General features: G+C 34.3%; 1 protein-coding gene across 2 annotated transcripts in view; it reads right to left on the bottom strand.

Annotated features, from left to right (window-relative positions):
• Positions 1 to 23,543, bottom strand: part of sals (sarcomere length short) — a 40,506-nt gene that overhangs the window by 6,059 nt on the left and 10,904 nt on the right. The window contains exons 2-7 of one of the 2 annotated variants that reach the window (XM_088267232.1): positions 14,384 to 14,565; positions 12,038 to 12,135; positions 10,167 to 10,458; positions 2,573 to 2,783; positions 1,167 to 1,443; positions 184 to 290 (exon numbers count right to left, since the gene is read on the bottom strand). In XM_088267232.1, coding sequence (XP_088123358.1) covers positions 184 to 290; positions 1,167 to 1,443; positions 2,573 to 2,783; positions 10,167 to 10,458; positions 12,038 to 12,135; positions 14,384 to 14,555 — 1,157 coding nt within the window. In that variant the 5' untranslated portion in view covers positions 14,556 to 14,565. The remainder of the gene's footprint in view (positions 1 to 183; positions 291 to 1,166; positions 1,444 to 2,572; positions 2,784 to 10,166; positions 10,459 to 12,037; positions 12,136 to 14,383; positions 14,566 to 23,543) is intronic. The other variant, XM_088267233.1, reaches the window with a different exon arrangement.

The raw sequence follows: 23,543 nt of genomic DNA, 5'->3' as shown, positions 1-23,543 counted from the left end.
ACATGATTTCGAGGAGAGCTTACGCCAATAGCCTACAAAGGCAATAAGTTGGGATGGAGCCAGGAAGAAGAAAAAGATCGATAATGCTTATCTCAGCCATCCATTCTTTTCTCACAAAAATAGCGCTTTGTAAATTAACCTAAATTATTGGTTTATAGGTGAATATATTGAAAAACGTCTTACCTTAGTTCTAAAGCCAACAGCTGCTTTGTTGACTGTAAGTCATCTCGTACCTTATCAATATCATCCATTTCATCGGCTTCTTCATCTTCTACGGGTATGTTTTCACACTAAAATACGAGGAGCATTAATACATTAAAGATTCCGAAAATCAAAATTACAACACTCACGTGTACTAGCTAAATGACACACACATCACAAATATTACACTTCATTAAAATATACGTAAAACCACAAGATCAAAAAGGTAGAAACACATCAAACAATATCAACGTATACCGCATTTGGTCCAAGGAACTTTGAGTACTTCACAATAAAGCTCTACAACTCAATCCACTATCCATGACATTATCCAAAACAGAATTTTTTTTAAAAGAGCTATAATATTAAACTATGTAATTAACTAACTAACTAACCATCACGCCACTTCTCCACAGCCGTAGGCAGAGGGAATAGAACACTCTGTCTTTGCAAACATTCCTCGCCTATCCACGTTCATGCATCTCCTCATACACACCCGCCGATTGTTTCGACTCCTAGCCTGACCGCTTTCAAGTATTTGGCATACCTGATCGTGCCAAGTTTTTCTCGGTCTTTCTCTTTTTACCGTTCTTTCCTCACTCATTCGTTCTACATGTCCTAAACATCTCAACACACCTTTCTTAATTTTATCGATAATGCTTATCTCAGCTTTGCATTCCTTCCTTATTTCACTATTTGTACATCAATCATACATCGTTTTGTCGCACATTCTTCTGAGAGATCGCATTTCAACTGCATTCAGTCTACTTTCATCCTTCTTTTGCCAACTCCATGTTTCACTTCCATACATTAGAGTTGGAACCAGGACTTCGTTGTGCACTGCCAGTTTAGCTTCCTCTGATTTTTATTTGCCATAACTGATTTCAGTGCACCATTCACTTTGTTCCCAGCATTCACTCTCCTTTAAATGTCTTTATCAATCTTTCCATCCCTAGAAAACTTACTTCTTTGACTGAGGTTATGCCTTCTGCCGGGCTTCCTTGTGACAGGTTCGCTTGCGACATGGATTTCTGTAGTTGTTCCTCTATGGTGAGCTGTCTTCTGAATTTCCTAAGTCCGTCTAGATTGGGTTTACTCCTGTCGTTTGTCTTCACAGACTTGAGTTTTACACCTGAATTGATCTCCTTCAGCAACTGATTAACCACGTTTCCTTTTTCTGATTCGTATACATACTGTCCCTTGGCTTTTACCATGCTGGATTTTGAGATGATCGGACTTGATCTGAAAAAAAAACACATTTTCATTATTATTATTAAATATATAAAAAAAAGAATATGGAACTCTGGGCATTTACGGGGCTGACGACCGTCATAGGCTGGCTTAAGTGATCACTTTACACACGTGTAACATTCACCAATTCTACCCATTATTGACAACCACACTATACAAATTCTTGGAAGTTCTATATATATATATATATATATATATATATATATATATATATGAACGTCAGCCCCTATCTATGTTATATGTCGTCAGCCCTGTAAATACCCAGATTCCCATATTCTTCTTCACCTTTGATGAGATGTCAAAAAAGTAATATGAAAATCAACTCCTATAATTGGAGATAATCCAGATTTCACACACTCCTTTCAAGAACGTCAAAAATCAAAAATCGTCAATTTTCAGTTGTGCATGTTTTCGGAATGCCCAGATAATGTACTATATCCCACCAAAAGAGGCATATTTTTAACTCAATATTTACCCACTACAGGGCAGAAAGTGTTGTTTTTGCATTTTGAAAAAAAGGTATTGTTTAATTATTTTTTTAAATATAAGTACTTACTATTTTTCAAATGGAGAAAAAACCTTCAGGTTTTACCTTAAAAGATCTGTTGCACAGAAAAAGTTCAATAAGTGGCTTGATATTTATTTTTAATACATTGTATCATATTTTTAAACTTTAAAAACATTCTCCTGAAAAATCAAGTTTTTTGATATATGACGTTGTTGAAAGGAGCGAGCGATATGTCAAAAAATTATATTAAAATTAACTCCTATAATTGTAGATAATCCAGATTTGTGAACAAGTATTTGGACACAGTCAAAATGTTGTAGTTTGTCTATAGCTGTATTTACAGTCCACACGTTTCGTTTGTCTTTAGCTGTATTTGTCATTCATATGCCCGAAACCATTTAATAATTATAGCATAAAATATATATTAAATAGAGCCAATCAAAGGCATTAATTAACATTATTTTAATGTGTTTTTTTCTTCATTTTAAATTTGTATACCTCAACAAAAAACATCCTGTATTATACTTAGTTTGTCTATAGTTGTATTTACAGTCCACACGTTTCGTTTGCGTTTAGCTGTACTTGTCGCCAGCAAGTTTAGTTTTTCGTTACCTGTCGTTGCAGTCGACGTGCTTCAGCTTCCTTCCGGACTCCACTTCCTTCATCATGTCGCTCCAGTCGGGCCGGCGCCTCGGCCTGGACTTCAGGGACTCTATTTTCTTGATCTTCTCCTGCGACGGGGGGGGCTTCTTGAATTCCGGCGGCGGGGGCATCTTGGGCGGGAGTGGGGGAGGCATCGGTGGTGGCACCGGTTTTAATAAACCTGAAAATCATTTTATGGCATTTTTTGAGATACCGAATCGAATGGGTGAAGAAAGACCTTTGTTGAGAAAGTTAATTTTGGTATTTTAAATTAGGAATTTATATAATTTATATTAATTTTGGTATTTTAAATTGTCCGCCTCCGTGGTGTAATGGTCAGCGTGTTTAGCTACCGTGCGGGAGGTCCCAGGTTCGATTCCCAGGGAGGGTGAAAATAAATATGAGTGATTTTACACTCTAATATTCATTTAATATTACCCTGGACTGGTTCCTGAAGCGCAAGAGTGATCACCTTGCCTTCATGTAAGTAATGATCAAGATAATACTACGTCAATTCGATGCAGTGCCCTATGCACCATTGGGTGCGGATAAGGGTTATATTTATATATTTAATTTTGGTATTTTAAATTAGGAACTTATGTAATCTATATTTGTAGCCTCCGTAGTGTAATAGTCAGCACGCTCGGCTACCGTTCTGAAGGACCCGGGTTCGATTTCCAAGGGGGGTAAAATGAGTGATTTTTTCACTCAAATTCGGATATTCGGTATTATTCTCTGCCTAACCCTGCGGCGAAGGGGCGTGATGGTTAGGTAATTGGTTAAGATGCAATTATTTTCGTTATTTGGAAATCTCGATAAACAGCAAATAATATTTTTAAATGATATTCAAACTGTTAAAAACCATACACAACTGTGCGGTATAAGTGGTTGTCAACCAACGGTTCTAGATTCAGCCATACATGATTTAAATATAGCTGCAAAAATCAATAAAATTTATATCAAATTCTGCATGAAACCCTTACCTTATTTTATATGTAATTATTTCATAATACAGTACTTATTCATGTAAATTCATTTTATCTAAAATTTATATGAAATCATGGTTTTTAACCCCTGCCTTGTTGTGTTTATAACATATAATAATTCTGTCTAGCCTCCCACCAGTCTGATGATGTCGGTAACGACGAAACCCGGTCAATGGTCAAATAAAAGTGTAAAAAACTACGTAAGTTATATATGTAGTTATTGTTTTTTTATGAAAACTGTGCAAGTTTAAACTTAATATTTTCATTAATTGATTCGGCAGTCACTTTGTGGTAATATATATGTATATCAATTTTTAATTTTTTATATTATTTATTGATTCGGCATTAACTTTGTGGAATGACATGATTATTTTAATTAAATTGAATAATCCACTGAATTGAGTTTTATTTTTATTTACGACTAGTTTCGAAAACGACAATTGTTTTCATCTTCTGGTACAAATTAAAACATAATTAATTTGTACCAGAAGATGAAAACAACTGTCGTTTTCGAAACTAGTCGTAAATAAAAATAAAACTCAATTCAGTGGATTATTAGTCTGCGTAATCGGAGGGCATGTATGACTAGATGTATGGATGTGAAGGAGGCTAGGAGTGTATGTCAGGACAGAAGAGTGTGGCGTTCCATCCTCTCTGCCTACCCCTGCGGGGAAACGGCGTGATGGTAGTAGTAGTAGTAGTACAGTATCTACTCAATGAATTAGGGCCACGCAGAATTTTGCGCAATTTCTCAATTCAAACAGGAATAACTCAGAGAAAACCTTGAATAAAACAACATTGAATTTTATTTACACATGAACACTTTATTACGCTTCAATTATGCATATATTTTCATATAAATATAGTTAGTATTTAGTATTTCCACCTTTGGCAGAAATAACTGCCTCAATTCTTTTTGGCATACTTAAAATGCACTGTTTTATCGTGTTTTTTATTTCTTCGTCTTCTGACCAAATTTTTTGAATATTTTTTTTTAGACAGTCTACTGTCGGATTTGGAAATGAGTATACCTTATTTTTTAACATGCTCCATACGTTTTCTATAGGATTAAGGTCCGGAGAATTTCCAGGCCAGGGGAGCAAAGGCAGATTTTTGTTAGACAAAAATTTTATTATTGATTTAGCCCGGTGGCAAGGTGCCCCATCCTGCATGAAGGTATATGGACCTTCTGTTGGGTCGAGTGTATGGTAGAAGGGCAATAAAATTCGTTCGAGGACCTGCTTATAGGAATTTTGGTTCATTGTTCCTTCCACGAAAAACAACGGCCCAGGTAAATTGTTAATAATACATGACCATATCATTGTTGCAGGGGGGTGTTTGATAACTTTTACCACACAGGCCTCATTGTAACGTTCCATTGGTGTTCTCCTGACGAATCGACGGCTCTCTGTCACGGCTTCTAACCGGCACTCATCACTAAAGATGACCTGATAAATAATGAAAATTTAAGTTTAATTCAAATATATAAGTTTATTTACTAAAATGATATGTTGAAAATTCAATTTAAATAAATACCTTTTTCCAATCATCTACCGAGTAATTTCGATGTAGCCTGGCCCATTTTAATCGATCCGCTTTCATTCGTGGTGTCAATTTTGGTACTTTTACGGGGCGCCTGCATTTCAGATTTACTTCGTAAAGACGTCGCCTCAGTGTTGATACCGATATATTTATACCCTCTTCTTCCAATTTTATTTTTAATGTTTTTGCTGATGCACTACGGTTTTCTAAGGCACTTTGAACGATTTTTCGATCAGTCCTCGGTGTTTTTTTTCTAATCCTACGACAGTTCTTTCGCCGATTGCTGGTGGCGGGTGACTGATTTTTTATTGATTTTGAAATTCTGTCCACTGTTTGACGAGAAACGTTTTCTTTTTTTGAAATTTCTCTATTAGATAGTATTCCTAATTTCAGTAGCACTATAACACTAGACTTTTTTTCCCTAGAAATGTCTTTACTTTTTCCCATTTTGTCCTTTTCAAAAAAAACACTTGTGTTTACAAAAAAAAAATTATACTTTATGAACTAAAATTAAAAATTAAGTTTTTTTCACAAGACACGATAACTATATAATCTCTCTGAACAAAACAATAACCAGAACTCAAGAAACTTCACTAATAAATGAGATAGGACTATTTTTTGAACTTTCAACTATCTGTCTACCTGTGCTAATTAGGGACCTTTGTCAGAAAAAGGGTTTGAAATTTTGTAAAGGCTTAAATAATCCAGGTATATTTTACATATTATTGAAGGTAATATACATGATATTAGATGTCAATAGAAAACTTAAAGTATTTATGTAAAATAAATATAATAATCCAAAAGATTTCAGAGTATTCAAAAAAATAATGGGTGGCCCTAATTCATTGAGTAGATACTGTAGTTAATTTAATTCAAATGTAATTTTTTTATTTTAAATTTCATTTTTAAAGTTTTTCTTACTAAATAACCCCCTCTAACGTCCCAAGGAAAAACTCTTAAATTTAGACTTTGATGTTTGAAAATGATTCCGAATGCATCGAAATACGTGTCATAATAGATTTGAAGAAATATTGGTATTTACCAAGAAAACTAATATAAAAATAAATATTTTAATGACGTTTCTCGAGATCATCTTCTAACCATTATTCTAACTCGTGTTGTTCCACAGATCAAATCAAAATGTCCCACATATCGCTCACTCCTTTCAAGAACGTCATAAATAAAAAAAACTCGATTTTTCAGGAGGACGTTTTTAAAGTTCAAAAATATAATGCAATATGTTAAAAATAAATATCAAGCCACTTACTGAACTTTATACTGTGCAACAGATCTTTTTAAGTAAAACCTGAAGGTTTTTTCTCAATTTGAAAAATATTTAGTTTATTTAAAAAAATAATTAAACAATACCTTTTCTTCAAAATGCAAAAACAACACTTTCCGCCCTGTAGCGGGTAAATATTAAGTTAAAAATATGCCGCTTTGCTGGGATATAGTATATTTTCTGGGCATTCCGAAAACATGCACAACTGAAAATTTACGAATTTTTATTTATGACGTTCTTGAAATGAGTGAGCGATATGTGTTCTTGCTACAATTAGTGTATTAGTTTTAATGATAAAGTAAACATTATGTAACATGATTTAACCGTTTACAAAAGCCACTATTTTGGACCTCCACCTGATTCTAACTTGAATCCATATATTTTCACATGTTTACAAACCTTTGAATAAATTCGTCCCTTCGTCTTCCTCCTCCATTTTAAGTTTCGCTTCGCTTTCAAACCTTTTTTTTCCACACAACACGGTATTGTTCAGTTATGTCACACCTCAAAACACACTTTCGCATTGGCACATTTCGAAACACTGATTTACAACTTGATTAAAATGTCATTCATCTCCCCCGAACACATCTCACTCTGGTCTCTTTTTACTTTGTCTTTTTTATTTATCGATCTCTTTGCCAAAAGATCTTGTTGTTTTGTTTTTCGTTGTCTTTGCGGTTGTCTTGTCCTGTCTGTGTGTCTTCAAATGGCGTCAGATTTTCTAAATCACTGGGATTCCTTATTCTGGGCGCTCGTAGAGTATTCACCAGGTCTGTCATTAGATCACTGGGTCAAATGCTGAAGGAACGCTGATTAAGTGTGGTCGGGTAGAGCTTTCGTGGCACACTGTGTTTATTTTAGTACCATCGAAGCATTCTTTTTAGCAAACTGACAATAGACAAGCTATTGAACGATCGCAGACGGGGAGTTTCATGTACAAAGTGGGATTTTTATTTACTTAAAAAATTTACGCCATAATTTTGAGATCGTTTGGTCATGTGGAACGAATGAGTGGGGAAAAAACGGTAAAAAAAATTAGAAGGCAAATGTTGTTAGGAACGAGAGCAGAAAAAGATTGAGGAAAACTTGGCATGATCAAGTATTTCAAATACTTGAAAGTGGTCAGGAAGGAAATCGGAATAATCGGCGTATACGTATGAGGAGATGCATTAATATTGGTGTGGCGTTCTTTTCTCTCTGCCCACCCCTGTGGGGAAGTGGGGTGATGTTTTATTAATTTTCGACCTTAAAAACGTCTAGCTTAGCAGTATGATACATTTTTACAAAAATATGTTTGGTATATCACATGCTTATTTTATTCTGGATCAGGTATGGTCAGTGTGTCTAAAACTAACTAATAAACTATTTTTTGACATCTCATCAAAGATGAAGAAGAATATGTAAGTCTGGGCATTTACGGGGCTGACGACCGTCAAAATTTAAGTAGTGTGGTTGTCAATAATGGGTAGAATTGGTGAATATTACACGTGTGTAAATTGATCACTTAAACTAGCCTATGACGGTCGTCAGCCCCGTAAATACTCAGACTTCCATATTCTTCTTCATCTTCGATGAGATGTCAAAAAATAATATGAATAATTTTACATCCTTGGTTAGAACACCTTTTCGCCATTCAGAAATTCCCGTTATCGCCATTAGAAAATAGTTTTCGTATTTACAGTTTATTTTGAGTATGACAAAACACTGTTTATTTTCGGAGCAAGGAGAATTCTCCATTGAACCTCGCCGCGCCAGCTTCAGTATGCCAGTGCATAATAGTACGCAGGTCGTTAGAGCAGTGGTCGAACTCTTGGCTCGGAATGCCTTTCGGGAGAAGATTGATGAATCCTTTACCTTTCCCATACGGTGCTCAAAACTTCCGCGTGCAACTGTGATATCGCTCACTCCTTTCAAGAACGTCATAAATCAAAAAACTTAAAGTTTATGAATATAATAAAAAAATTAATGCCCATTACATAGAAATCTTGAAAAAATATATATAAAAAAGACTATTATACCATTAATTATATAAAACGTTAAACCATGAGTGTAAGTCCCTCTCCAAGCACAAGAGCTCAGTCTGTTTTTTGGAGAGGCACAGCGAATCTGAAACTAAAAGTTTGCCGTATGTATAAATGTTTAGAAAATGTACTATGTTATACTTAAAAATGTAACTATATTAAATAAATAAATAAATAAAAAATACAATGTATTAAAAATAAATATCAAGCCACTTACTGAACTTTTTACTGTGCAACAGATCTTTTTTAGGTAAAACCTGAAGGTTTTTTCTCCATTTCAAATATATTTAGTATATTAAAAAAAATTATTAAACAATACCTTTTCTTCAAAATACAAAAGCAACACTTTCTGCCCTGTAGTGGGTAAATATTAAGTTAACAATATGCCTCTTTTGCTGGGATAAAGTACATTTTCTTGGCATTCCGAAAACATTGACGATTTTTGATTTATGACGTTCTTGAAAGGAGTGAGCGATATATTACCGGGAGGGAAAGGTTAACTTCCAAAACCGTCAATACGCGATACTGCGCCGCTTGCAGTTATTAGCATAAAGCACGAAACGCTTGCTGCAGTCATTTTGGCAACAATCGCGAATATTTGGAATCGATACCAGATGTAATCACCGCGATCGGGTGGAATTGCGTCTAAATTTAGTCGGACCGCTGCTAATTTTGTTGCAATTGCATTTTAGAATGCGCTGTTATGGTTTTGACTTTGTTGCGCTCGCTCTTGTATTGTACTCTCGTTAGTGCTCCAACAAGCGCTACGTGCAGCGCAGTCGAGGGATAACTGGAGAAGAGACATTGCTTCCACAAGGGTCACGATCCTCAGTAATAAGGAGTAAGAGGAAGAAGGAAGAAAGATGTATAATTGGCAGCACTGGAGCGCTGACGTCAGACCTCTCCGCCTTCATACCTCTACAAACGTATTATTCCACCTTTGTCATCTTCTTTAACCTAACCCAGGGGTTCCCAAAGTGTGCGCCGCGGCGCCCTGGTGCGCCGTAGAGAGTAAAGAGGGGCGCCGTGAGTCGATCCTCTATCATTATCCGAAACCACAAATAATCGCGGGTGTTTTGAATATTGAAAGCATTAACTTTGTGGATCATATTGATATATTATTTCGAGAAATAAAAATACTTTGTGTTTTGATCCACTCACATTTTTATTAACCAACTAGTTTCGGCAACAACGTGTTGCCCTCTTCAGGGTTTGATTTATGTCATAAATTAAACTCTGAAGAGGGCAACAGGTTGTTGCCGAAACTAGTTGGTTAATAAAAATGTGAGTGGATCAAAACACAAAGTATTTTTATTTCTCGAAATAATATATATTCTCGGTTACCTATAAATCATCCAATTCTTTTTTGAAAGCTAGCATCTTTCTACACAACTACTATTATTGTAGGTACCTACCTATTTCTTTCGACTATAATAAATGTATATACATATATACACACATATATTTCATATAGTCACATTGTCTTTTCCAAATAGCTTACTAAAGTAGGGTGCCGTGACAAAATACTTAACTTGTAAGTGCGCCGCGGGCTGAAAAAGATTGGGAACCCCTGGACCTAACCAAACCTGCCTAAAAATTATCAGTTCGTCGTTGAATGGCAACCCTCATGAATGAGGGATAATAGGGATTGAGATACATCATGATTACTTTAATATTTATTGAATTAGTTTGTTATTTCGATACGAATGTGAATAAATATTTCTGCCACTTACTTCTTAAACTTTCGTTTTTGGTGAGTGTGTGTCCTTTCGGGATCTCGTTGGCCAGCGTGTTATCAATTTTTTCCTTCACCTTCTCTATGAGGGGATCTCTCCACTTCTTGACGCCCCCTTCCTCCTTGGAGGCCTGGCGCTGGAGCATCGGGGGCTTTCTAGCCGCCACGTCGTCTTTGGAGGGGGCTTTCACTATTGGGGGCTTCTTTGGTGTGACTATTTCTTTGGGAGGTTCTTCTACTTTCTTTCCTTTGACTTCTGGCTCGGCCTTCTTTTCCTTCGAGGGCAGTTCCTGAAACCATCGGTTTGTTTACTAAATGATTTACATCAATTTTTTTTATTTATTTAAAAATTTACTTTATAAATACCACTATCTCTTAAAATCTATTGTGACACGTTTTACGATCATTACGATCATTACCATGTTCTCTCCGATTCCGCTAACATGTGATAGTGTGTGAAGGAGACGTGTATTTACCAGTGCTTACTATTTGTTATTTTATTATTATTTTATGTTTAAGACTTTTTATTTCTCTATTAGTGTATTCATTAGTATATTTTTATATTATATATATACATATTATGTTAAAGGAATTTTACTTACTTAACTTACCCAATGGTGCATAGGGCACTGCATCGAATTGACGTAGTGTTATCTTGATCATTACTTACACAAAGGCAAGGTGATTACCCTTGCGCTTCAGGAACCAGTCCAGGGTAGTATTAAATAAATATTACTGTGTAAAATCACTAATATTTTCCTTGGTGTAACGGTCAGCGTGTTTAGCTACCGTGCTGGAGGTCCCGAGTTCGATTCCCAGGGGGGCGAAATGAAGGCATTAGCCGCTCAATAAATAAATAAATAATAGATTTTAAGAAATATTGGTACTTACCGAATAAATTTTTAATTGAAAGTCGTTAACTTTTCGGTATAATTCCAACCCGGGCTTCTATACGGATACAACAATACCAAAAAACCATGCGTTTTTTTTATCCATTCCGCATCTTTTTTAAACAAGAAATAGTGGTATGCATCGAGTAAAATTTAAGTTAGAAATTTATCACTTTTAATGAGAAAATACAATTTTTTATGTTATTGCTTGAAATTTAGTCTTAGCTATCATAAAAAAAATACCTTAAAAAATTGTGTTAGAATAATGTGTTTTATTTTGACTTTAATAGAACTATATGTACTTATGCATCGAAAATGTCAAAGCTATTTTATTTTGATGGAAATTTAAATTAAAGTGACGAATACAAATAAAAATGGTTTAATATGTGTCCGCCTCCGTAGTGTAATGGTCAGCACTCTCGGCTACTGTTCTGGAGGTCCCGGGTTCGGGGTAAAATAAATATAATTGATTTATTGGGGGTAAAATAAATATAATTGATTTTTTTCACTGTAATATTTATTCAATATTACACTGGACTGGTACCTGAAGCGGAGGGCTGATCACCTTTCCTTCATATGTAAACGTTCAAGATAACATTGCGTTGATATGACGCAGTGCCCTATGCACCATTGGGGTGCGGATAAGGGTTTTATTATTATTATTATTATTATATGTAGTATTTTCATAATACCATTGATTGATTCGGTAGTCACTTTGTGGTAATAATTTTCAATTTTTTATGTAAATTTTACTTCGTGAATACCACTTTTTTATTAAAAAAAATATTGTGACACGTGTTTCGATGCACATAACATCATAACGGCGATATGAATGCATCGAAACACGTGTCACAACAGATTTAAACAATCATTCGTATTTACCAAATAAAAGTTTAAAACTTCACTAATCGCCTTTCTAAAATTGTAAAACGAAGAAAGTACTTGTTAAAACATTGTTTTGTTATTTATTTAAACTCACTTTAACTTTTGCTGTGACTCTTTCTGGTGAGCTTTCTTTGTTTTTCTCTGCAACTCCATTTTCAGGTTTGGGCCGTGTTCCTTGTTTTTTCAGAGATGCTGCAAAAGACAATTTTTTTATTAATTTAGTAATAACCCGACAATTTCGTTTTGTGGTAACGCTAATCATGCCACTATGCATGTATGGATGCTGGACTCTCCCTAGAGTCCTTTGAAAAGAAAATCTGTCTTCAAAAGGATTGGATATTGGCTGACTCGAAGTTACGAATTGATTGCTCTCGCCTTTAAGTGGTGTATATCGCTCACTCCTTTCAAGAACGTCATAAATCAAAAATCGTAAATTTTCAGTTGTGCATGTTTTCGGAATACCCATAAAATCTACTATATCCCAGCAAAAGAGACATATTTTTTACTTAATTTTTCCCGCTACAGGGCAGAAAGTGTTGTTTTTGCATTTTTAAGGAAAGGTATTGTTTAATTATTGTTTTAAATATAGTAAATATTTTTTAAATGGAGAAAAAACCTTCTGGTTTTACCTAAAAAGATCTGTTGCGCAGTAAAAAGTTTTAATAAGTGGCTTTATATTTATTTTTAATAAATTATGTGATATTTTAAAACTTTAAAAACGTTCTCCTGAAAAATCAAGTTTTTTGATTTATGACGTTCTTGAAAGGAGTGAGCGATATGCATATCGGAGAAATTGATTCCATAAATAACGAAACTGATTCCATACATAACTTGACAGAATCCATAAATGACTTTACTGATTCCATAAATAAGTAAACTGATTCCGTAAATAATTTGACGTAATCCATAAATAGCTAAACTAAAAATAACTTTACTGATTCCATAAATAACTCAACTCTTTCCATAAATAACTTGATGGTATCCATAAATTCCACATATAGATTACTGCTCAACAATACTATTTTTGGCAAATGAAGGAAATTTAAATAAATTTGAAATCATACAAAATAAAGCGATGAAAATAGTACTCAAGAAAGATAGATATAATAATATAGAAAAAAATGAGAGAAGAACTCAACTATAAAAAAAGATCTATAAAAAAGAGACTAAAATTCAATATGCTAATCTATATAAATAACATTTTTAAACGAAAAATTACCCAGATATTTTAAGGATAAAATAATGTTAATAAAAAAATTTCATGAACATACTACTAGAAATAAGGATAAAATAAGACTGCCATTGTTGAAAAAAAAACAAATCACAAAATCGTTTAATGTATAAGGGTTTGAAAATGTATGATGAGAAATAATTCAACTGATTTCATAAATAATTAAAAAATCATCCTTCGCTTTACGCTTTGTAAAGAACTCGAAACAAATTCCTATCAGAAATACGGACGTCTTGTACTAACAAAATAACTAACGGTGTAGTGTAGTTATTAATACACGATTCGTGTAGACGTAGACCAATGTTTTAAGGTAGACCCACAGAAGTCAGAACATAGTCACAGGGGGCTAAATATTGCGATTGCGCTGGCCAGTGAAGACCGCCCCTAAGAGAGATGAGCCGTTCGGGAAAGTGTTCTCGCAAAAAAAAATAGAAGTGGTGCCGTGTGAGCCGTGGTGCCATCCTGTTGGAACCAAACATCCATTTCTTCCAGTATGTGTATAAAAAAACTCGAAGAAATTGATGTGTTAGGTCAGGATGTATGAGGAGATGCATGAATGATAAATAAGTGAAGAGTTTTCGTAAAGATAGAGCGGTGTGGCCTTCTTTTCTCTCTGCCTAAGAGCGTTTGTGCACTACACGGAATTTTACCGTCCGGCAGTCCGATTTTTTTTTAAAATAAAAGCGACTACGACAGTTTAGCGTGATCGAATTTACGCGCACCGTGATCACGCACCGATCAAGCGCACTGATCCGAAGAAAGACGGCCAAAAGCACAAGTCAATCAGTCAGTCAGTCTAACCGGACTTCTTCTTTCTGTGCCACTTCTAACGAAGATCGGCGATCATCATGGCCATCTTCAATCTTGATGCTGCAGCTCGGAACAGATATTTAGTGCTTCTGCCAAACCATTGTCTTAGATTTTTCAGCCATGAGTCCTTCGGCGTCCTTGAGTTCTTCGCCCCTCAATCTGTCCTTGTATGATTAGGTGGAGAAGAGGATATTTTTCATTTCTCATGACGTGTCTGAAGTACATCAGCTTTCTCTGCTTGATGGTTGGAAGGAGTAACCTAACCTAACCTAATCGGACTGCCGGACGGTAAAATTCCGTGTATTGCACAAGCGCTGTAAGTCTAAGTGTCTGTGAAGGAGAGTCAGAATGTCTCGATGGCAGACCTCCGATATATGGGAGACGGGGGCGAATGCTCACCTTTGACGGAGGCCAGCTGCTCCTCGACCTTGTTGAGGCCCTGCGGGGGCTCCGTGTCCTGCGCGTTGGAGGTCCTCTTGCGGAGCGTCCAGGCCGGCGGGTCCCCCTTGGCGGCCGGCGCCCCCGCCTCGCGCACCCAGGGCGGGCGCAGCGTCTCGCGGCCCCCCGGCATGCCTGCCTACCTGCGACAAACGAGAAATTGTTTATTAATACTCTTACAGAAAATCCGAATACCGAAAAAAAATCTAACTATATATTTCTACTTAAAAATATCTTATAAAGTTACACTGGACTGTCCCTTAGAGACAAAATAAAAAGTTCGTGGAAGAAGCCTGTGTGTAACAGACATCAATATTAAGGTAGAGGAAATGTAATTGCATAGAGTCTGCAAAAGAAGGATGAAAGTACACTGAATGCAGTCGAATAGCGATCTCTCAAACGAATGTGCAGCAAAACGATGTACGGTAGATGTTCAAATGGCGATATAAGGAAATAATGCAAGACTAATTTAACCATTATCAATAAAATTATTATTATTTTTTTTTATTGAATTGAATTTATTAAGTACACATTTCTAATTATTTATTGTAACTGTAGACAGTTAGTAGAGTTCTATATTGAATTTTTGAGTAATATATCCAAAATTAAACACGGTTATTGGATTGAATTCTACTTTTATTTGCATGAATATGTTATTTTTTGACATCTCATCAAAGTTGAAGAAGAATATGGAAGTCTGGGCATTTACGGGGCTGACGGCCAATGATTCAAAAATAATGTTTCAAAATTGGTTATTATATATAGAACTTCCAATTTGAGTGGTGTGGTTGTCAATAATGGGTAGAATTGGCGAATGTTACACGTGCATAAAGCGATCAGTTAAACCAGCCTATGACGGTCGGCAGCCCCGTAAATGCCCAGACTTCCATATTCTTCTTCATCTTTGATGTGATGTCAAAAAATAATATGAAAAATAACTCCTATAATCGGAGATAATCCAAATTTGTAAAAGTATTTGGACACACTCAAAATGTTGTAAATACATATATATATATATATGTTAATGTTGTAAACACATATAAATAATATATATCAAGATGTTACGATTACAAGTAGGTCAATGTTTGATAATGTTTAGAACGCAACAAACTATTCGAACCCGGGCAGCATTAAATAAAAACTACATTGGCCCAGCCATTAAAACAAGTTTTGCCCAAAAAAATTTTTCATTCCTTGCTCCAAAAATATTTAATTTGCTGCCCGAAACCATTAAGATTTCCAGGAGTGATCAGGTCTTTAAGAACAGTGTCCGTCGATGGTTACTTAACATTGGAAGGGACAAGGTAGAAAGTGAATTAATTAAAGTCCAGGTGTAATTATCACATTGAAAAACCTTAAACTATAAATTATTTTTGTATCTCCTGTATGTTATGTTTATAATCTAATCATTAAAAAAATATATAAGTATTAAAAAAAAATATATATATATAAATATAAAAATATAAACTATGTATTACCATGTTAGTATTCGGCTCAACACAGGCCATGCCTAAAGAGCCGTAATACGTAGAATAAATGTGTAAATGAAATGAATATGTATACTGAATGTATCTATGTATTATGAAAATAAATAAATAAATAAATAAATAAATAAATTGATACAAATGTCTTAATAAGACGAAACGCGTCACATATTATCATGTATATGTAAATAAATGTAGAATTCAATCCAATAACCGTGTTAATTTTGGATATATTACCCAACAATTTTTAGATATAACATATCTTATACTAGTTACACTGTTCCTCTACAAAAAAGAGACTATGTTCTTGTGTTTGGAGAGGGACTTACTCTCAATATTTGTATACGATTTTTTGTGTTTTTTTTTTTTAATAATCATTTTGATTATAATTTCACAAAGTTAGTTGTGGGTTTGTGTTCGTTTGGCTGACAAATACCACTCGTTCTACCGAATCCTCCCATTCTCAAATTAACTCTGCGGATATACATTCTACTAATATTGTATAAACACTAGACAGATTTATCTCTTGTGACCTTGCTCTGTGTTTTTTGTGGCGGAAATGTAAATAACCTCACGATTAATATATATTTTAAAGTATTTAAACGACAATCTGCTTCTAATCAGGTTGTTTATTATAAACAAAAATAATACACCCATACCTCGCTTTACGGCCTAGATACGTTCCACGAAACTTGGCCGCAAGGCGAAAAGCCGTATAAGGAATCAATTGTTCTAATACAAATTCATACAAATACAACGGGTTCCAAATTTGTTAAATATCTAACATGGTTTATCATTCAAAATGAATTTAATTTTTTTTCCTTTAAATCAAAAATACATACATAACAAGTACATATCGCTCACTCCTTTTAAGAACGTCATAAATAAAAAATCGGCAATTTTCAGTTGTGCATGTTTTCTGAATGCCCAGAAAATGTACTATATCCCAGCAAAAGCTGCACATCTTTAACTTAATATTTACCCGCTCCAGGGCTGAAAGTGTCGTTTTTGCATTTTGAAGAAAAGGTGTTGTTTAACTATTTTTTGAAATATATTAAATATTTTTCAAATGGGGAAAAAAACCTTCAGGTTTTACCTAAAAAGATCTGTTGCACAGTAAAAAGTTCAATAAGTGGCTTGATATTTATTTTCAGTACATTGTGTTATATTTTTAAACTTTAAAAACGTTCCCCTGAAAAATCAAGTTTTTTGATTTATGACGTTCTTGAAAGGAGTGAGCGATATATTTGTACATTAAATAATAACAGACTCCAAAAACCAACAATAATCTATAAACCAAAAGAAACAACTTCATGTTACATAAAATATGCGTATGTATACATAGATATATTTTTTTCAATGGCTTCAATCTGAAGACGATAAAAAAATGGTAACCTGCAGATCACTGTCGTTATAATTTTTCGCTGGTAAGGATGGGCCTGGCTGAAAAAAATGTCTAACGTTTTTTGTCTTGCCTTCTTGTCTATTTCATTCTTCAGTGATTGGCAACATGTTGATATATCGACATCGAAAAAAAGTTCTTTTGCCGTTATAGCGAAACATTTTAGGCCGTAAATCGAAAACGTGCGTTATAGCGAAATGCCGTATCTTAATACCTCGCTATACGACCGATCTTAAGCGGTCGTATAGCGAGGTATGGGTGTATATGTAATCAAGCGTTTTGACTGGATGCAATCTCGGATCTGAACCTGATCTCTCGGACGAACATGCTTTTAAATGATGTATTTATTGAATTCAGTTAAAAAAAATGTATCCTAACCAATGTTTACGCTTATTATTTAATATTATGTATTTACATCTTAAACAACATGGATGTGAAACATGGAGTTGGCAAAAGAAGGATGAAAGTAGACTGAATGCAGTCGAAATGCGATCTCTCAGAAGAATGTGCGACAAAACGATGTATGATAGATGTACGAATAGTGAAATAAGGAAGGAATGCAAAGCTGAGATAAGCATTATCGATAAAATTAAGAAAGGTGTGTTGAGATGGTTTGGACATGTAGAACGAATGAGTGAGGATGCCAAATACTTGAAAGTGGTCGGGTTAGGAGTCGTAACAATCGGCGGGTATGTATGAGGAGATGCATGAACGTGGAAGAGGCGAAGAATGTTTGCAAGGACTGAGTGTTGTGGCGCTCTATTCTCTCTGCCTACCCCTGCAGGGAAGCGGCGTGATGGTTAGTTAGTTTTTTTTTTAAAATAAGAATAATAACCTGTGTAATAGTATAAGAAGTATAAGGAAGGTTATGTATAAATACCATGTATACATGTAATAAAATAACTAGGTACCTACCTATACATTTTATTAAGTACTTACAAATAGTACTTACATAAAACAGTTCTACCACCAGATGTCGCATGCGTCGCACAGAATTAAACAAAAGAGATCCGATAGAAAAAATATAATACTATTAACTGTCAGAATCAGATAGATATAAAAATTATTGTAAAGATTAATTGAGAATAAACTTTTATTGTCGTTTCTTTAATTACAAAGCAACACATTGTTTATTTTATTATTATACACCCACTTTACATATTATTTACACCCAATTTACAAAGAAAAATATTACCACGTTATATATATTAGTAGAGAGCCCGAACATGTAGTTAACCAGGCAATAGAAATGGATCTTCCTCGAAAGTTACCTAGAGGAATACCAAGGAATTCATGGGTGATGCAGAAATATAACATGATTCGATGGCATGGCCTAGGTGACGTTATCCAGGACAGAAGAAATATAACCTGAGGACGAGGAGAGCTGAGAGCGAGGAGAGTCTACAAGGACAATAAGCTGGGATGAAGCTAGGAAGAAGAAGACCGTGTTTATATAAGCCTTCCATATACTTCTTTATCTATGTTGAAAATATCGTTACAATGATTAAAGAAAACACTTCGTTTTTTACCACTTGAGTTTTATTATAGACTACATGTTTCAGAAGTTAAACTTCCATCATTCAGGTCTGTATAATAACTGTTATTATACAGACCTGAATGATGGAAGTTTAACTTCTGAAACATGTAGTCTATAATAAAACACAAGTGGTAAAAAACGAAGTCTTTTCTTTAATCATTGTAACATGTCTTACCACAAAGTTAATGCCGAAACAATAAATAAAATATTGAAAATATCGTATTCAAACTAAACATTGGCTCAGAAAATTCTACGTTCATATGAAAAATATTTTTTCTTTACGAATTTAATTCTCAAGCATATCCCTTGAGAATTAAATTCGTAAATTTACTTTATTTTATCCATCAATTTATCGGCCTTTAAATCCATTTTCCAGCAATTACAGAATATTGGCTTTCTCCAAACTTAAATCACGCTGAGAACGTAATTGAGGAAGCAATTCATAATAAACGATGGAATGTTGCCAGGACTTTTGCGATATTCCCCACATTGATAATGTTTACCTCACACAATCCAGCATCACGCCCGCCATGTTTTTTGTTCAATTCTTAAATATGTATTTTTATCAAGGCCTCAAAATTTTATCGGCCTGTGATGATATTTAAACTTAAATAAGTTACGACTACAGGATATATAAATTTATTAGTGATAAAGTTGACTTTTATATGAAAATGTTCCCTGAAATGTGTATGAAAGTAGATAGATAGGAAAAAATCTGTATTTGCAGTATTTGTACATAATGCAAACTATGCCATGTTCTCTCCGATTCCGCGGCTTCACATGTTAGCCAAAGCTTTTGAAAGTATAGATTTATTTCATATATTGTTATCCACCTTGAAGTCTGTACTTTCTCAGCATTTCTTCTCCTTGTTATAATGGATAAATTTAAACGTTGTGTTTCACTCTCTCTTGCTGCTCGTTTATAGTGTTTGAAGGGGACGTGTATTAACCAGTGCTTACTATTTGTTATTTTACTATGATTTTATGTTATAAGACTATTTGTTATAAGACTTTTTGTTTCTCCATTAGTGTATTTTTATATTAGATACTTTATATATGTATTATCTTAAAGGCTTCAGCCGTTCAATAAATAAATAGATGTTTGAAAATGATGCGGAATGCATCGAAACACGTGTCACAGTAGATTTTAAGAAATAGTGATATTTACTAAGTAAAACTTAAATAAAAATTAAATAGGTTTTACTACAAAGTGACTGCCGAATCAATTAATGAAATTATTTGAAATAAGTATATGGAAAGAGTTTAGGTCCAATATTCGTTTTATAAGTATGTATATTATGTCATATAAGTATGTATATTATTTAAAAAAATCCAATATACATTCACAACATCCGTCTATGTTAGATTGAAAAAACTTTTACTTAGCAGAGACCCTTTTCAAATCTCATATGTACTATATCATGAGATTGATGATGTATCTAGGAGTTCTAAATTTTTTAGTAGTGTGGTTGTCAATCATGGATAGAATTGGTGAATGTTACACGTGTGTAAAGTGAACACTTAACTTAACCTATGACGGTTGTAATCCCTGCAAATGTTTAGACTTACATATTCTTCTTCATCTATGTTGAGATGTCAAAAATAATGTAAAAAATAACTCTCGATTGGAGATAATCAAGATTTGTGAACAAGTATTTGAACACACTCAAAATGTCGTCATACGGTTAATTATTTGCCATTCATTGTCAAACTGACAATTTTGGGTAGGTTATGTTATGTCCGCCTCCGTAGTGTAATGGTCAGCATGCTCGGCTACCGTTCTAGATGTCCCGGGTTCGATTCCCAGGTTCGATTCACTTTTATTTAATAAATAAAAGTGATTTTTTCACTCTAATATTTATTCAATATTACACTGGACTGGTACCTGAAGTGGAGGGCTGATCACCTTTCCTTCATGTGCAATCGATCGAGATAACTTTGCGTTTATATGAAGCAGTGCCCTATGCACCATTGGGGTGCGGTAAGGGATTTATTATTATGTTATGTTAGGAAAGATGAGAAAGGTGGATACTCTTGATTCTTATAAAATAGTATACTTAACCAAGCCTATGACGGTCGTAATCCCTGCAAATGTTCAGACTTCCATATTCTTCTTCATCTATGTTGAGATGTCAAAAATTTGTAACTCTTTGACGCATTGAGGGGTGCTAGAGAGCAATAAATCGCAAAAAACTTCTAGAAGAATACTTAGTTCGCGACTTTTGGCACTCGAATCGCCATTTAATGGCGTTTTACGCAATTTTAATGGCACTTTACACTGCGGGCCGTGAGATATTCATCGCTTTGTTTTGCGTCTCGCTTTCTGACAACTGATCGAGTATTCTACATATCGCTCACTCCTTTCAACAACGTCATATTTAAAAAAAAAAACTTGATTTTTCAGGAGATCGTTTTTAATGTTTAAAAATATAATCAAATGTATTAAAAATAAATATCAAGCCACTTATTGAACTTTTTACTGTGCAACAGATATTTTTAGGTAAAACCTAAATGTTTTTTCTCCATTTGATAAGTATTTAGTATATTTAAAAAAAAAAAAACAATACCTTTTCCTCAAAATGCAAAAACAACACTTTCTGCCCTGTAGCGGGTAAATATTATGTTAAAAATATGCCGCTTTTGCTGGGATATAGTACATTTTCTGGGCATTCCGAAAACATGCACAACTGAAAATTTACGTTTTTTGATAAATGACGTTGTTGAAAGGAGTGAGCGATATGCCTTCCCTTTCCTAACTATCCTACCTGCAGACAAGCCGCTAAAATAGAGGCTTTGCGGGTTATTACATTTAAAAAGAAATGAAAGAAATAATATTAAAAATATCTCGACTATTTTGTATTTTATTTAGAAAAATAAAATTAGGATATGTCGGCGTGTGACGATTCGATCATCAACTTATCGAGATGCTGATAATAAATTTGTCCGTTCTCCAGCCATCTGCCAATTGAATGGTCCTTTTGATCTCTTTTAAAAATGAATTTACTAATTTCATTTCTTGAATGTTTTCCGCAGATACTTTGTGGCACATTTATAATATCTTTATAAACTTTATTAAATTTGTTTTCACCACTTTTTTATTATTAGTACAATTCAACCTACCAAGGTGCTCTCTCGTGGATTGGTGTCTTTGACTCCCCCATTTGCGAGTGTCGTTTCGAAGAGGAAGACCTTAACCACATATTCTTTGTTTGCCCAATAAATGACCAAATGCCAAATTTTTTTAAATCTCTGGCCCCGCTTATTCCCCTCCCTACAGATATCCATCTCATCCTGGCGAGCAGGAACCCAATTTTGTACAGACTGTTAGTTGTTTTTCTGAAATTAAATGCAATAAATTTATAGTTTATCTTTATAATTTATAGTCTCATATTTTATAATTAAGAATTCAATTAAATTGACATTGGCAAATGCATTGTATTACATGTGCAACGCCATTCCATATTATATTAAATTCAACCTACCGGTTTCGACAATACCTTGTCATCATCAGGGTTTATTTTAAATCAAAAACATTAAAAACATTAAAATACTTTCACCAAAATCTTCCACACACTCCATACAAAAAAATAACATTTAGGATTTTTATGGAAGTTTTTGGTGAGAGTATTTGAATGTTTTCGATTTAAAATAAACCCTGATGATGACAAGGTATTGTCGAAACCGGTAGGTTAAATTGTATTAGTAAAAAAAGTGATGAAAACAAAGTTAATTATTTTTATAAAGATATTACTAATTTCAGCCTACGCAAACGACGTAGAACGTTCTAACCAAACCCGCGATCTGTCACGCACAATTCACACAGATAGTCCTTTGAATATCACGATATGTATTTAAAATACTTGATACATTGTTGCACTGAAGCGTAACAATTATAAATCAGGCCAACAGCTGAGTAATATTCTGGGAATGCTTGAAATTCCTGCAGTCGAGAAGATGCGAAAAACAAAAAAAGCTAATGATTCTTCTAACCCTTATCCGCACCCAATGGTGCATTGGGCACTGCATCGTATTAACCCAGTGTTATCATGATCGTTAATTGCATGAAAGCAAGGTGGTCACTCCTTCGCTTCGTGACCAGTCCATGGGAATATAAAATAAGTTCTGATGATTTTAAATGATCGCGGGTTTTTCAATTGTTTTATATTTATTTATTTTATAATATTAAATATCAAATCATATTTATTATATGTATAATATAATATTAAAACCCAGTCTAGTGCATGTCGGTCCTCGGGTCAACCAAAATCGCATGTGATCAACATTTTATATGATTAAAATGGTATGATAGTGACTTATAGTATTGTTTGTTTGATGAAGTGATTGTCCTGACGAAGAGACGAGTATGTATCAAAACCGGTAGGCAAAATCTCGGTGAGTGGTTAAATACTGAATTAATTGATATTAGTAATGTTAGTAAATAACCACTCACCGACTACTTCTGTCTACCGGTTTCGAGACGTACCCGTCTCTTCGTCAGGACATACACTACAATTTAACAATCATGCGAACAACACTACACCACACCCACTTAGTACTATTCACATACACTATCACTACACATGCAAAACATGCAGAGCGAGTTGTTAGTCCCACCATGCTTTTGGGAAACTAAATAATAAAGTAAAAATGTAATATAAATATACGCAGGTTGGAAACTATATTAGGATTCAAAGAGAA

The sequence above is a fragment of the Brachycentrus maculatus genome, unplaced genomic scaffold, assembly GCF_059751285.1.
Source record: "Brachycentrus maculatus isolate JH-2025_06_01 unplaced genomic scaffold, ASM5975128v1 h1tg000285l, whole genome shotgun sequence".
Classification (NCBI taxonomy): Eukaryota; Metazoa; Arthropoda; class Insecta; order Trichoptera; family Brachycentridae; genus Brachycentrus; species Brachycentrus maculatus.
Note: the sequence above shows the minus strand (reverse complement) of the source record. Positions and strands in the feature narration are given on the sequence as shown.